Source organism: Ascochyta rabiei, chromosome 11, assembly GCF_004011695.2.
Source record: "Ascochyta rabiei chromosome 11, complete sequence".
NCBI classification, from domain to species: Eukaryota; Fungi; Ascomycota; class Dothideomycetes; order Pleosporales; family Didymellaceae; genus Ascochyta; species Ascochyta rabiei.
Genome location: NC_082415.1, coordinates 1,518,082 through 1,532,449, shown reverse-complemented (window position 1 = coordinate 1,532,449; position 14,368 = coordinate 1,518,082). Strand labels below are relative to the sequence as shown.

Here is a 14,368-nt window from a genome sequence, read left to right as displayed (position 1 = left end):
CGTGCCTACCTACCGTCCAATCCAAGGCCGCTCATTAACTCCATACTTACGTGTCGCGTGTCGACGCAACGGCCATCGTCCTTACGCGCATTGTTCGCGGGCGAAGATTGTCTAGTCTCTTGCTCGAAGGATGGAATCCCGTGTTGGCGGTGATACGATGTCGAACTCGTCGCAAAAGAGACCCGCTCAGGAAGGACCTGAGACTTCGCGCTCCAAACGCGCAAAATACACATCTGCAGCTTGGTAAATCTACCCGGCGTTATAATTTTTGTAAACGCTAAATTATTGAGCAACGAGTGTAAACGGTGTAAGGTAAAGTGTATTCGCATGGATGACGGCGCTGAATGTCAACGATGTTCCGCGATGAATCTCACATGCATTGTTGTCCCCACGGCGACACAAACTGCAAAAGAGAAGGACAGAAGCAAAGAAAGAACTCAGAGTAAAGAGTGAGCTTGAGTAGTTCTGGACGTCATACGGAACTAACACCTAGTTCCAGTTACAAGCAGCTTACCGACGATGTATCCTTCCTGCGACAACAGCTCACCGGGCTCATAGGAACAGTTGCAGCCTTGGTCGAGCAACGAAGTAGTCAACCTACTGGAATTGCTGAGACTACGCCAGCTTCGCAGCCGACCGCAAGCCCAGCATATACCAGTACTGCATCTCAACGCACAAACCCTCCTCGGCAACCTCAGTTTGCAGGCCCTACCCGCGCAGCGTTCAGTCTCAATATTGTGGAGTCATCTCTCAATCGAATGGGTATCCCTTCGGATTTGCATGATCCAGCAGGCCATACTTCATCCTTATCTTCACGGGACGTGACGCCAGAACCTACTACAGCACTGGCCCAAAATCTGCTTCGGTCGGGTGTAGAAGGGCTACAGGGCATATCTAACGAAGAAGTCCTCCGGCTGCTTGGCATCTATCAAGAAGAAGTAGCGTGTGTCCATCCGATCATAGAGACGAAGGACTTGATCTCAGATGCACCTCAAATCATGGAAATGGTTCGGTGCCCTGAGCAGCTCACCAGACTGCAAAGAGTAGGGAGGAAAGACATACATATGCTCAGGCTTGCTGTTGCGACAGCTATTACCCATGAGACACATGGCAAGAACAATCTCTCAGACCGACTGGTTCTCGAAGTCGAACAAGACGTCGGCAGGATCTCCAGTGAGACCGAGGTGGAGCTCAAAGACATACAGATCATGGGGATGCTGGTGAGTCCGCTGAGCTCAGCTTTTTCCTTATCAGCTAATCAGAAAAAAGAGTCTCTATTTTTGTCACACTGAAGAGGAGCTATTTGCTTGGCGTGCGATTGGGAGAGCTTGCCGTCAAGCTCTAGAAATGGGCCTGCACCGCAAGCAAAGCCTCCTCGATAACTTCAAGGATGCCGAAGAGCGTAAGCTTGCCGTGCAAGTATTTTGGGTCGTATACGAGCTCGATCGACGGTGGAGCTTCGGCACGAGTCTGTCGTTTGCTTTGAATGATCGAGATATTGATACACAGCTGCCAGAACCTGAGAAGACATACCCATACTTGAAAGGCATGGTTGCCTATGCTAGGCTTTGTTCCAGAGTATGGGAAGCATTACCGCCCTACGGCTCCCCTTTGCAGACAATTCCGAAGGAGACGGAGGACTACCTGGACTTTATCACCTCGAACTGGCTCCTTTCAATACCGCAAGAGCTGCAGTTCAGACATCCCAGATTAGGTTTGGCACCAAAGACGCAGCCATGCTTGCTTCACCGTCTACGAACGCTGCTCTACCTGCGTGGCAACCATATGCGCACGTTGATACACCGGCACCATGTACTCACTCCAGACAATATTAAGGCGGACATGCAGTCTGCTCGACTTGTTGTCGATATCGCGAAAGACAGTATCCAGGTGCTGGTACACCTCAACAGTACCAGTGACATTTACGCCCGCCAACAGAGTGTATATCATTACTACTTACTGAGTGCGCTGGCGGTCCTGCTATTGGCGGTTTGCCATGCGCCCAGCATTTTTGCCGAAGCAAGTAGAGAACCTTTCGTCTCTGCTGTGGAGTTGGTCAAAGGTTTTTCGCGTAATGGTACGGCAAGCCGCAGACTATGGAAGAGTATTCGTGGACTTCTGCCAATAATCAAATCATTGGGTTTGCATGGACAAGCGGGAGGTCAATCGAGCCATCCAACAACAAAGGAGGTTGAGGGGTCTTCTTCATCGTCTCATGGGCAGCGATCAATACAGGTGGACTCCGCGACGACTGAGCTGCCTTCCATGTGGAGTGGGAGTGACCCGAATTTCGATACCGACCTAGGCTCAATGCCTGATATCTTCAACATCGGTGACGAGCTTATTGACCTGTATGACGCGTTCGGTACTGCAGCAACAACACAGCCTCTACAACCAGACCCATCAGCGGAGAACTTTGGCGAACAAGGTTTGAGTGTATGGGAGATAGAGCAGATATCTAGACATTTCCAGGGTCTCATATGAACCAACATGCGCAGGTCTACCCCTTGAAGACCATCAGTTCCGGTTCCAATGAGCACGCATGCGTGGAGGAGTTACTTCCCCAGGTTTTTGTCCAAGCCAGACACACTTTCGAGCCGACCAGAGATTGTAATCCATCTCAACTATGCTATCAGCAGCTGTATGACATTCGTTCCGATCACGTGCGCAGAACCCATTTCCGTTCCGGCGTCTCGACAACCGATGGGCTGCGCGACTCTACTTCGGCGAACCTCGACTTGCTATTGGAGACACATTAGTAATCATGTACTTGAATACCTCAAATTTCCAAGCTGCCTACTTCTAATCCTAGAAATTCAGCTTCGGCGACGGCGGTGAGAGTGAGAGTGAGGGGTTTAAGGAGAGGAGCTTCGTAAAAGTATAGTGCTAAGTGCGGAGTGCAATGTACATGTAGTAGTTGCGTCAAGGTCTATGGGAAGACAAATGCTCTTTGCCTACGCTTTAAAATTCCATCAATGAAGTATTGTACATTTCCAATGCACCGTCAGATGCTGTCCCTCCTTACAGGCCAATTGGCAATGCCCCATATCCCTTTCACAATGGGCTCTTCCCCTGCATGGCCTCTTAAGCTCAGTCGCGCTTGTTCGTGCTGATATCTCCAAAGCTCCTGGAAAACAATGACCAGAGTGTTCTTGAATTCGTTAGATGGCTTGCTGGTGAAATTTGCTTGCCCAATTTTGGTACAGCATTTTTCGACAACAAGGTTCATGATATCATGTCGACGTTTAGGTAGTGGCTGTTGTGGACCAGACTTATGTGCGATGCTCTGCGATATGAGCACTGTGTATAGATGCAACAAAGGCAAATGTCGCTCTGACTCCAGCCTCGAAGCATCCATTATCAAGTCCCAGCTGATGTTTTCTTCCCAGAGACCAAGACACGCGTTTGCCTTCCAGATCAGCATAGTTGTTCGCGACAAGTCTGTGAGGTAAAGCGGCAGTGTGGTTGCTGCGCTGGACACCAAACGCGCAAGACGAACGAGTGGGATCGCAAGACCCATCGATCTGTTTGGTCGACCCAGGGAGTCCCACGATGCTGCAACGAGATTGTAGGCATCGGTGAGAGCATCGTGCGTTCCACTCCAAGCTTGTGCTCCAGTTTCGATGAGAGCCGGAAATATGGCTTTTTCCAGAAGTTCGCTGATGGTGAAATTGCCGTTGGGTTTGCGTTTCCAAAGATCACGTATGCCGACCCATAGCTCCTCTACGAAAGCATGCAGACGTTCCAAAGGTAGTTCGCAAAGCTGCTTCCATATCGAAGGTGCATCGAAAGCTGGCTGCGGGCTTTTCCTTGCAACAAGAATGTGCCTGCAGACTGGACAACTTGCATTGTTGCCTCTTCCGTCCAAGATCCATTTTGAGATGCATATGTGACCGAAAATATGCTTGCAGTCCAGGGCAACAGGCTTATGAGTATCGCTGAACGGTTCAGTACAGACAATACACTCGTCTACGGGACGAAGTTGCGTTTTGATGAACGCGTCCATGGGAGTGGGTACGGGTGTACGTTTTGTCGTAGAGTGCGTAATATGGGAAGGCGAAAGCCTTTGCCAACGCATGACCATTGCGGGTGAAAGACACCCAGTGAATGTTTGCGGGTGTGTGAAGTGACAAAGGCGTTCAATCGAAAAGTTTGTTTAATGGCGGTTGCTGTAGTGCTGTTGGAAGGTTGTCATGTACCAGTTCTTGAATGACCTTGCGCTCATGCTTATTGATGCTGCTGTGTACACGTACTCTTACATCATTGCAAGCACAGCTTAACTTCGCATTCACAGTTTGTTCGTGGTGCTATTGCCATGTTATCGGAACCATTGGAATAACTCCCTTGCAAACACTCAAGAGGTGAGACCATTGCGTTTGGAGAGCGAGTTCGATGCGCTCATCCATGACACAGTCGCAGTGAACCCTCGCAGCATGGCCTACTTGAGCGCTCGAAGGTGATGCTGACTTCAGCTTCATATCGTAACCGCAAAACTCAACTCGGCTTCCATCTTATATGCGTGTTAACAGCTCCGTGCTGCTCTACAGCTGATACGGGCGATGAAGAAATCGAGTGACACATCAGTAGCGTGAACGAATCAAGGTTGCAGTGGTGAAAACCTGTTACAAAGACCCGACCTCGTAGCCACGTCTGATTGTAAGGCGAACTCAACCAGGGCCATGTGCTGTTAGTGGTGAAACAAAGAAGTGAGTAGGTTCGGGTGCGGCCGTGGGTGAGCTGGCAGTCTCGCGCTAGCACGCGAACCGAGGCTTTGCAGGCACGATTTGACCTCCACCAACCTTCGTTCGCCACGAACACACCGCATCGAACCCCATCACGTGCGCAGTGTGCATGGGCATGAAATGTGCGAATTGTAAGCTCGCGTGACTATGCAGCCGCCGATCGTCTCCGATGGCCAGCTCTTTCACGCTAGCCTGTGGGTTTGCAATGCTGAAGGACCTTTTCTATTCGACTTCGGACTGCAACAGGCAACAAGGAGTAAAGACAGCAAGAATGAGGAAGAGAAAACACTTCTCAAAAGTCTTCGCCGGTGACTCGAGTCTGAGCATTTTCTATGCCGTGTTTTTTTTGGACCACCGTCATCTCCTCTTCTTGTATGGCAACGTCTCATCGACCGTGCCAAATCCCCGTCTGACGCCCGTAACTGCAGTCGCATCCTGAGTGATCAATTCTCCGAATCTGACCTTCGACGCCCACAGTTCCTTTGACACATTGGCCAAATCTACACTATGTTCAGCCATAGCTAGCTGCTCCATCCTGGTATTTCCTCGCGTAGCTAACATGATCTGCACGAAGCTTCCATCTGTTGCAGACATGCCATTTTTCCACAGCGAATATATCGCAACCATTGCGAAGATTACAGCACATCCTAGACAGATAGAATACGGAAGCACCAGGTTGAGTGGTTGGGAAAAGCGATAGGTGTTGCGGAATCCTGTGGTATCGATCGGTACGGAGTCCCACCAGGTACCGAGAGATATGGCGGAGATAGTTATATTGCTGAGAATAGCGTTTAGTTTCGCTTCAGTAATATCGACTGTAAGGGTTGGGTCATATGTGAAATCATCTTCCATTGTGGTATTGAACCGGTTGATGTCGAAAACGGATGTTTTGAGAGATTCTTCACCAGCTGCAATAGCCAGAGTAAGTACATGATATTCGTAATTTAGCGCGTCAGACCACTTACTGGAGCTAGTTGTCAGTCCCACTCCTGAATACTCTTCCCATACCCATGTACAGTTGACCGCGGTGGGTGCATCTGGCGTAAACTGGCTTTCAATGCAAGTACGATTATCCTCGAGGGAGCGACTGAAGCGTTTGTACCACTGGAAATCTAAAAGTTAGGCTAGCGTATCCAGTATAGCATATTCATTAAGGATTGGGAGGGTCTTCTTGTAACCCTCGATCCAGATCTGAAGGTCCTGCGGATAGATACTAATGTCTCGCGAATCTACTGACCAAGGCAGACTATCATGCGCCCCATAGTATTTGTATGATTCCTCCGTCGAGTTGGCGGTGAGATCCTCATATCGTATCGGATCGCTTGTAGAGAATTTAATGTCCTGCAACCCATTTACATATGATATGTTGAGATCGTACTTCATCGAGAAAGGCTGGCAGCGCGTCTCATATGTTCGGGCCACAGCCGTAATAGATGAGGTTACCTTGTAAGGGTATCGCGTAGAAAAGCTTAGGATATCTCGTTTGGTCGCGGTCATTTCGCGGGATCGGCCCAACGTTTGACTCGAATTGTAGACCAAACCGAAAATTGCAGGCCTCCCATCCGAAGAATTAGAAACCAGTTGGAACGTATCATCAATAGCTTCCGAGGTGTTGCATTGCATTTGTGGCGCTCGGAAGTTGAGTCGATAAGTGGAGTTCAACCCTGTAGAAGGGGGAAAGCTGGTGATCTGACCGGCAGCTAAAACTGTTCTAGCTGTGTTGACGAGGGCTACTTTTGGCGCGAAGCAGGGATAAACGTCTTCGCCATGACAAGCATCCTTGGCTATTGCAAATTCTTTCTGATAAGGTGCTTCAGATGGCTCGAGGTCGTACGCTATCAGGAGCTCTACACACAAACCAGGGTTATATGTTGATGTCGTCAGAAGTGGATTCCAATTCTTTGGTGGCAATGGATTGAAGACAGATGTGTTGACATAGTGAGTGGAGGTGAAGGAGTCGAGGGCCACGCCCAAGGCTCCGGGTGGGTAGATAGTTGCAATCCGGAGAATCCATATGAAAAGTGCCATGGACAAAAGCAAAGGAGCTCTCCAGAGTACTCTCAAATCGAATAGGGTAAGGAAATCCGAACGAATTAGAAACATTTTTTCAACCATAAGTAAGGGTATTTCGCTTCCCTGTAAAATATGCCATAGATGCTGTGCAAGGCAGCACCCAACACTGGCACTTAACGATGCGCGAAATACTGTGACTAAAAGCTGCGACAAAGCAGAGACTTGTTATTGTGAAAGAAGACGGTTTTCCGTAGATTTTCCGTCCAGGTTGTCGAACATCCAATAGTGTGCAAATGCTGAGGTCAGGGCTAAGACCTTGTCAGTATATATGGAAGCGAGCGCTGCAGTGCTTGACTTGCCAACAATCTGGAACCTAAGAATAGTCCCGATGGTCTTTGACGGTTTTTTAAATCCTGCTAGAGGCCGATCATCCTTCTTGTCAGATGACGGTACACAAGGATCCACGGCGAAACAGGACATGCTCGACGTGCACTCTGGACGATTGAGTGGAAAGCTGTTGCTTGCATTTTTCTTCACGACGCGCCGCACGAGGTCTATGCAAAACCTTAGTTATGACTACCAGGCTATGCCGGACCTGATGTGTGGTATGATGGACTTGGCTAAACATAACGACTGCCGCGGGCATACCCAACCAAACGTCAGGCCTACCCGTGCATGGATATCAACGGTCCTACTCCCTGAGATCCTTCAGGATATTCATAGCTTTTAGCGCCTGTTTCATGTTGGTCGTGAGGGCTGCAGGGCGACAACACAGAAAGACCCTTGTCAGTCAGCGATGATGAAGACCGAAGCGCCAGCTAAGCGATTCTAGCCTTGTCGCTTCAATCGGTCACCTCCTTGTTCCTCCGACGATTCACAAATATTCACGGCTGATAATGCTCACAATGGTATTGCTTCAATGCTGGGATCATGGTACATCTTCGCATACATCACGAACATCTCAGATGGGGTGAACAAGTTGCAGAGAATTTTTCAGTCAAGCTCGGATTACGGATCCACGTTGGATTGTGCCATTGCACCAACGCGGCTTCAGAAATACTTTAACGTTCTACCTGATATCCGAGCTTTGCACGGTCGTACCGAAGACATCTGCCAACTCTGCCAACGCAACTCGGGTGAGCTCGCTACCCTCGACACCGGGTATGTCGCGGTCGCCAATAGCATCTTCAACGAGAATGACTTCGTAGCCCTTCTGCATAGCCTCACGAGCGGTAGTGGAGACACATACATGTGCCATGTATCCAGTGAGAGCAACTTTCTTGACACCCCACGACTGGAGAGTGTCGTGAAGAGAGGTTTGCTCGAAAGAGCCAGGAAACTGCTTCCAGATCACCTCCTCGCCGTCCTGAACCCGATCAGTATGCGTTCTGGTAAATGATGTAAGCACTCGTACCTTGGCCGCAACGTTGCTAAATTCGTTCGCTAACTTGGTGCCAGGAGTAAAGATAGGGGCGCCTTCGGGTGTTTGGTGCATAACGTGGACGATCTTGCCGTTCGCAGCACGATACTTTTCGAGCAGGCTGGCAATGGCTTTACCGCTCGACTCAGCGTTGGTGACCTTCAGCTGCCCTTCCGCGTATTCATTCTGTGCATCGATAATAATGAGCGCAGAGTCGGACGTTGAGGCTGTACCTGGACGGATGCCCAGGAGATCACGGAATGAGGCAACCATTGTGCTCCGAAAGGTGAGTTTGTCGATGCGGGTACGAATCAGTGAGACTTGGGTGTTGGCAGGGTAGATTGGCTTGAATTTCGAGGTTGGTTCATTGCTGGCGAGCCTTGCGCGAAGTCCGAGAACTTGCCCCCAGATCGTACCCCGCTCGGCCCATATCCTCTATGACGTGCCTCGGACCAAATGGAGACTAGGCTCTAGCGATAGCTGTAGTGATAGAAAAGGCTCAAGCAAGAGGTATGGGAACTTTGAAAGCATTTTCAATGTAAAGCAATCGCGAAGAGCCAAGGAAGGAAGGATCATAATGCTTGCAGGGGTAAGAATTGAGGAAACCCTAGAAGTCACTTCCCTGCCAAAAACCACGCTAGAGCAGGTCGGGCTAGCGGGATTTCGCATCCGAGCTTCCGTCACTTCCTGGTCATCGCGTGTACAGTCTCTCGCATTTGCAACAATCTCTAAGTATTTTGTTCAAGTTTCTTTAGAATAAGAAAGTTATCTTTTCTCTCATCTCAAATACCAGCCATACCCAAGAGGAGGTCTATCACGACAGATCATCCTTGTTGGCAGTGAGGTAGGCTCAACGAAGAAAGGCTTACCTATTTTCTACCATGCATGATGTGTTCGCCAGCATACATTGATAGAACATTCTCAATAGCCTTTGACTTGAACATGCACAGGCTCAGACCGAGACACTACAATTCTCAAGCGGCCTCAATACCAAGCTTAGGTGGTAGAAATGATATTACGACGCGGCTGTCAAGATCGAAATGCATTTTATCACACAGGTAGAGGTTGAGACATGCATGCCGGAGGATACACTGTGACCTATGATGGATGTCAATGTGTGGTATGTCAAGTATGAAGTCGCCTAGACCCAGCTCGTTGTGGCGGCAAACTTGACATAGAAGTGTCCGCCAGCGGGAAAGGCTAGAAGGCATCCAGAGGGAAGTCATACTGTCTTGTACAAGAGGGGTTTTTTAAGGAAAACTGTATTGCTCGGAAGTATGAGATCCTCAGTTCTTTGACACGCTTGCTGGATTGGTCGGACCACGATATGTGTTTCGGTTGAGCGCGATCGATATCGTCGAAAGAGCGCATGGTTGTATACCGATCTCCGCACCCCTGCTTGTTGTACAAGCAGCCAATCAGTGCCCACCTACTGCAGTGTAAGTAGGTAAGCGAGTCAAAATCATACGTCAGCTCCCGCGGCAGCCTCCCGCGGCAAGCAATATACATCCCGCCACAATGATAGGGGAGCTACGCTACCATGATGTGATTACGCACCCGCGGGAACGATATGATGGGTGTAAAGAGGAGGCAGTCGCAGAATTCGACCAATTAACGTACAGCGGGCTCGTAGCCGAAGGCTGAGCAAGCATCAGACGAAGTGATGGCTGATCATGGAAGCCAGTCATACTGCGATGCACGCAGGGAATGTGATACAGAGCGGAGACAACTTGGAGAGCCGGGAAGAGGACAAGGCCGTAAGCAATACCCCTCAACTTAAGTAGATCCCCTCGACTCCTTCTCAGATAGCATTTCCAATTCGTGTTCATTCCAGAAGTCCAATCTTAAAGTTCCACAAACCCACTTTCACCATCAACTGCTAACAGTCGGCTTGTCTTGTCTCTGTGATATCGATTCTGATTGATCGAATCATATCTACCGTCAACAGCCATCAATCTTAAGCCCCAAGCTTATAGCAATCTTCATACGAACTCTTGGTATCCAACCCCCAATTTTGGCCGAAATGCCCTCTGCAGCACGTTCACTCGAGTCAATGGTCCTACAAGCTCATCGCGCGAAGGGCGTCCGCTATCCTACATCAGCCCAGAAAGACTGCTTCAAGACATGGTACTCGTATGCACTACGCAGGGGCGAAGTCGACAAGGCCAGCTCGACAGTACTTCGAGAGCATGGAAAGCAACTACAGGAAATAAGAGAAGCGGCGCCCGGCGGCAGGACCTACTTGTAGAGACGTAAGCTACGACTTGTTTGCTGAGCTCTGGTGACAGCGTTGACTTGTTTTAGTGTTTTTTCGTGATACTTAGGCGTATGAGAATTAAGAAGATAAACTTCCTGTGTCATAGTAGACATAGCAATGCGGGTGGTTGCTTGAGTCACTAGTCTCCATCATGTAATACATGGTAGTGGATGATGCGCTTGAATCAAACAACGTTGTTGACACCTACCTTGCTGTAATAAATATGAGTTGAATAGACCATGAAAGAACATGAACGAAGATTTTTAGGATGAATTATAATCAAGTTTGAGGGTGTACTTGTGCGCCAAAGCTGGGCTTTGATATTACGGTGGAGCGGCACTAGACCGTGTTATATGTTGTGGAACAATCATGTCAATACCAATGATTCAGACGCCGAGAAACCTGCGTCCTGTCACTGATTCTCACTTCTATGGCTCACATGTTATCCACTAGTCTGCTTTTCACAAACACCCTGTGCGATTTCAATTCATAGTTTGCAATTTTTGCATTTTTCAAGACTACTCACATACAGGAAGCCACAGTATCCTTACCGAAACTTAATTGTGTACCCTCTAAAAAATTTCAAGTCCCCACTCCTCCAGCTAACTCTAAGGCAAAGCAGAACGTCAGCTATACCCGATTATGTTTCCCACTCACGTCCAGAAAGATACAAAGCTCCCCGAGTGCTGAGTTCTTCCAAACGGGCAATCTGTCCCTCCACTTTGTCTAAGAAATCTGGACTGACTTCAGCTTCGTCTTTTGATGCCGTTTCCGTATTAACCGGCGGATCAGGGGTGGAGTTTATGAGAGCAGAAGAACCTGCGACCGCTAGACCTTCGTCAGTAACATCTCCGCTAGACTCCGGACCAGCCGCTGTCTGCCACGCAGCTTCAGCAAGCGCAAGCGCGCAGCAGGCCTTCATGAACCGTTTCCACGCAGTCTCCACCGACTCCAATATCTGTCTATCCTCGGCTGTCAGAGGAGCTGGTTTGCTCTTGTACTGTGATAGGATTTCTAGCTTTCCGTCAGGGAAAGACATGTCTACATCGTGTGACAGTGCCCGGTTGAGAAACCCATAGACCGCCCCCAGCGTGGCATGGTACGAGATCTCAAAGTGCCGGATGTTGTTACCGCACGCCTTTTGTAGCTGCTCGGTGGGGAAATGCAAAGAATCAACTGTCTCACGAGCTGCGATAAGCTGGTCTGAGCCCAGGGTGTCGAGGACTTGAGAGAGATCAAACTTTGCACGGGTACGAGTGGGTTGCTTAGCAGTGGTTTCTGGCAGGTAAGCTCGCATGGCGGGTAGCATCTTTGGGGAGAGAGACGTCTCAGCGATCAAAGGTTCGAGGAGCGACTCGCACTGGCGGGGGTTGCTGGAAGTGGTCTCCTCGGTGGCAGTGTCTTTCAGAGGAGTGGAATCAGGAGGTGTCGCTTGTTGTTCATTGTTGGGGTTTGCTTCTAGGGAGTCTGATACAATAGCATGAAATGTCTGGTCATTGTTAAAAGCCTCCTTTATGAAAAGAAGACGAGCTGGGGCAAGTCAGTCAGGTTTGTTTCAAGATGTGACAACATCAATTGACTTACAATTACTGGAATTGAGGAGGCCGCGGTTTGTCAGGAAGGCATGATAGTCGCGAGCCGACAGGAAGTCGGAAGTCTCTTTGCTCGAAAACATTGGAGATTCTATGAGTTGAAGTTGAAGATTTAGTTAGTTATAAACGCAGGAAGTCGTGAAATTTGATTCAAATAGGGGGCTGAGGCTGATTCAGTTGACACCAGCTGTGTTGCGGAAGATATGTATGAAGGCATGAGGTGAAACGCCTCACTTCTCGTGCCCAGGTAGTCATATCTGGCAGCATTGTACATTGACTACCTCAGGGCCGGTAGAGTGGTTAGTGAAAGTAGACAAAAGAGCCCGCTGAAGCCAACAATGTTTCTTTTCGTTTGGACTTGTCGTATTTGGATATGCTGAATATACAGACCGCGTTGTGCGCTGCGAAATTGGGGTATGGAAGACTTGTTATAAGCGCTCATGTCAATGACCAAAAAAACTGTGCTTGCTGCTGATTGCTGGAAATACATGATGATCTGACTCGAACTATCTCCATCCGCGGAATAGATACTTCGTTTATTATCTCAAACGTGAACCACATGCTTTGGCGAACTAACGCAATGGTATGCTGCACGGCTCCAGATGATCGACGGGGTTCGGAAATCTCTTGACGAAGACCTGTCTTAAAGATGGAACTTCTCAAATCGATCCATAAGCGTAGCCACTCTTCCACTGCTTACTTGCTTGTACTGGCTCAACTTCGGCCGCTTGGGACTCACAACCTCCTCATCTCTCCCTTCCCATTGCACTCTTTTAGCAGTATTTTCCGAACTATATACCGTCGATACCGCTGAGAACGACAGCAACTCTTCGTGTGGTTGTACATCAGCCACGGTCGATCCAGACAGGCTGCGGGGTCGACCGAGTCTGGGGCTCATTCTGGGTGCCGCGAAATCTTTGCTTTCATATGGCTCGATAGACTGGATAGATGTGTCGCGCTCAAGCTTGTCGAGGGCTTCAAGGAGAGAAATGCGACATTGCGTCAATGTCACTAAGACCGCAACAAGAAGAGCATATATCTGCGCTTCAGTCTTCGATAAATCCGATCGACTGGCAAGCTCTGCAGTATCCATTTTAGTGAGCTTGATTGTTGGCGTCGGGTCGTATAGGATCAGTGCGGTGGCCGGTGACGAAACATCATCAGCATCTTGCAAGGCAGAACTCCGTCGAATCTCGGGTTGCTCGTCTAAGTACGCCTCTTCTTCTGAGTGGACAGAGGTGTGGTACCGCACCATTGATGCTTTTGTCAACGGTCGTCTGAGTGTATCGTCTTCGGCTGATGACTTGTTCAATTCCGTGAAGTTTGAGTTCGGGCAGTCGGCAGCACCGCTGTCCTCGCGTATCTGAAGGCAAGAACTGGATTCTCTACTTTTCCAGTGCAGTTTCTTGAAGGGTGCATTCGCTCTGCTCAGTGCTTGTGTAACGGCGGACGAGATCCCATCATGTTTGCTTCGACAAAAGCGGTGTCGATGTCGTGACAGCATAAGGATGAGCCAGCCGCTTCCGCCAGACAGCCCCAACATGTAGCGATTGATGCAGGTCATGTTGAGGGGCATCGCATCCTGAGTGCATGGTACCAATTTCTCATCAGTGATTGTTGCGTCCGCGCGTTCTGGTATTGACGAGTAGGTCCATGGTTCGAAGTTTGTGATCAACCCCAGAATCGATTGGGCGAGCTCATGAGGTAGCGATAGTATACTGGCGAGTTTTGTTTGTGAGATGAGAGGTGCCGGATCATCGTGCTGAGTCGAGAGGTAAGACATAGTTATTGTTTCTATCACACTGCAGGGATGATTCAAAGCAGGTAGTTTGCAAGTAGAGCAGACGCATTCGTTCAGAGACAAGAGAAAATCTGAGATTCCGATTGACAGCCATCATAAAGGTCATCAGTGGCGGTTCTGGACATGACGTTGACGATGATAGAAGGATTTGGAACATCTGGTTGACTAAATGCCGCGGGGCGCTGTTAGGTGCATGTGTAGCGTGCTCTCCAGGTTGTTTCCTCCAGGAATACTAATATCAGAAGACATCTGTCTCGGAACTTAAAACATCCGAGCCAGCCAGTAACATGATTTGTTGTTTGTCGGTCTGGTATGTCTTTTTAGCGATTGTGAAGCTTGGAGAACAAAGACCCCGGGGCGAAGCGAGGCGCGACAGCTCCTTCTGAATGTGCTGGCGGATTAAGTGGGGTAGCAGTGCGATCTCCAGATCCGCAGATCTCAACTTTATCCTGTGGCATCCCAGATTACACGCCACAACAGTAATTATGGGGATTGTGAGCTTAAATAAAGCCAAGGAAGATTTTGCATTAGGAGCTTGAATGT

General features: G+C 49.1%; 5 protein-coding genes across 6 annotated transcripts; 1 reads left to right on the top strand and 4 right to left on the bottom strand.

Annotated features, from left to right (window-relative positions):
• Window positions 1-130: 130 nt before the first annotated feature.
• EKO05_0007109 (uncharacterized protein) lies at window positions 131-2,484 on the top strand (the record flags this gene model as incomplete). The annotated part of the gene is made up of 4 exons (XM_038940878.2): window positions 131-243; window positions 291-449; window positions 500-1,220; window positions 1,270-2,484. The coding sequence occupies 4 exons, from the start codon at window positions 131-133 to the stop codon at window positions 2,482-2,484; spliced, it is 2,208 nt and encodes a 735-aa protein (XP_038797633.2).
• Window positions 2,485-3,004: 520 nt separating this feature from the next.
• EKO05_0007108 (uncharacterized protein) lies at window positions 3,005-4,006 on the bottom strand (the record flags this gene model as incomplete). The annotated part of the gene is made up of 1 exon (XM_038946306.1): window positions 3,005-4,006. The coding sequence occupies one exon, from the start codon at window positions 4,004-4,006 to the stop codon at window positions 3,005-3,007; it is 1,002 nt and encodes a 333-aa protein (XP_038797632.1).
• Window positions 4,007-7,824: 3,818 nt separating this feature from the next.
• Window positions 7,825-8,448, bottom strand: EKO05_0007107 (phospholipase C type enzyme; the record flags this gene model as incomplete). Of its 2 annotated transcripts, XM_038940643.1 has the most annotated exons (2): window positions 7,825-8,121; window positions 8,170-8,448. In XM_038940643.1, 2 exons carry the CDS (start codon window positions 8,446-8,448, stop codon window positions 7,825-7,827), a joined length of 576 nt encoding a protein of 191 aa, XP_038797629.1. The 2 variants fall into 2 exon arrangements, with proteins under 2 accessions (XP_038797629.1, XP_059492938.1); XM_059636955.1 differs by having other exon boundaries at window positions 7,825-8,448.
• Window positions 8,449-11,072: 2,624 nt separating this feature from the next.
• EKO05_0007106 (uncharacterized protein) lies at window positions 11,073-12,107 on the bottom strand (the record flags this gene model as incomplete). The annotated part of the gene is made up of 2 exons (XM_038940765.1): window positions 11,073-11,962; window positions 12,017-12,107. 2 exons carry the CDS (start codon window positions 12,105-12,107, stop codon window positions 11,073-11,075), a joined length of 981 nt encoding a protein of 326 aa, XP_038797628.1.
• Window positions 12,108-12,667: 560 nt separating this feature from the next.
• On the bottom strand, window positions 12,668-13,807 carry EKO05_0007105 (uncharacterized protein; the record flags this gene model as incomplete). The annotated part of the gene is made up of 1 exon (XM_038946303.1): window positions 12,668-13,807. One exon carries the CDS (start codon window positions 13,805-13,807, stop codon window positions 12,668-12,670), a length of 1,140 nt encoding a protein of 379 aa, XP_038797627.1.
• Window positions 13,808-14,368: the final 561 nt, after the last annotated feature.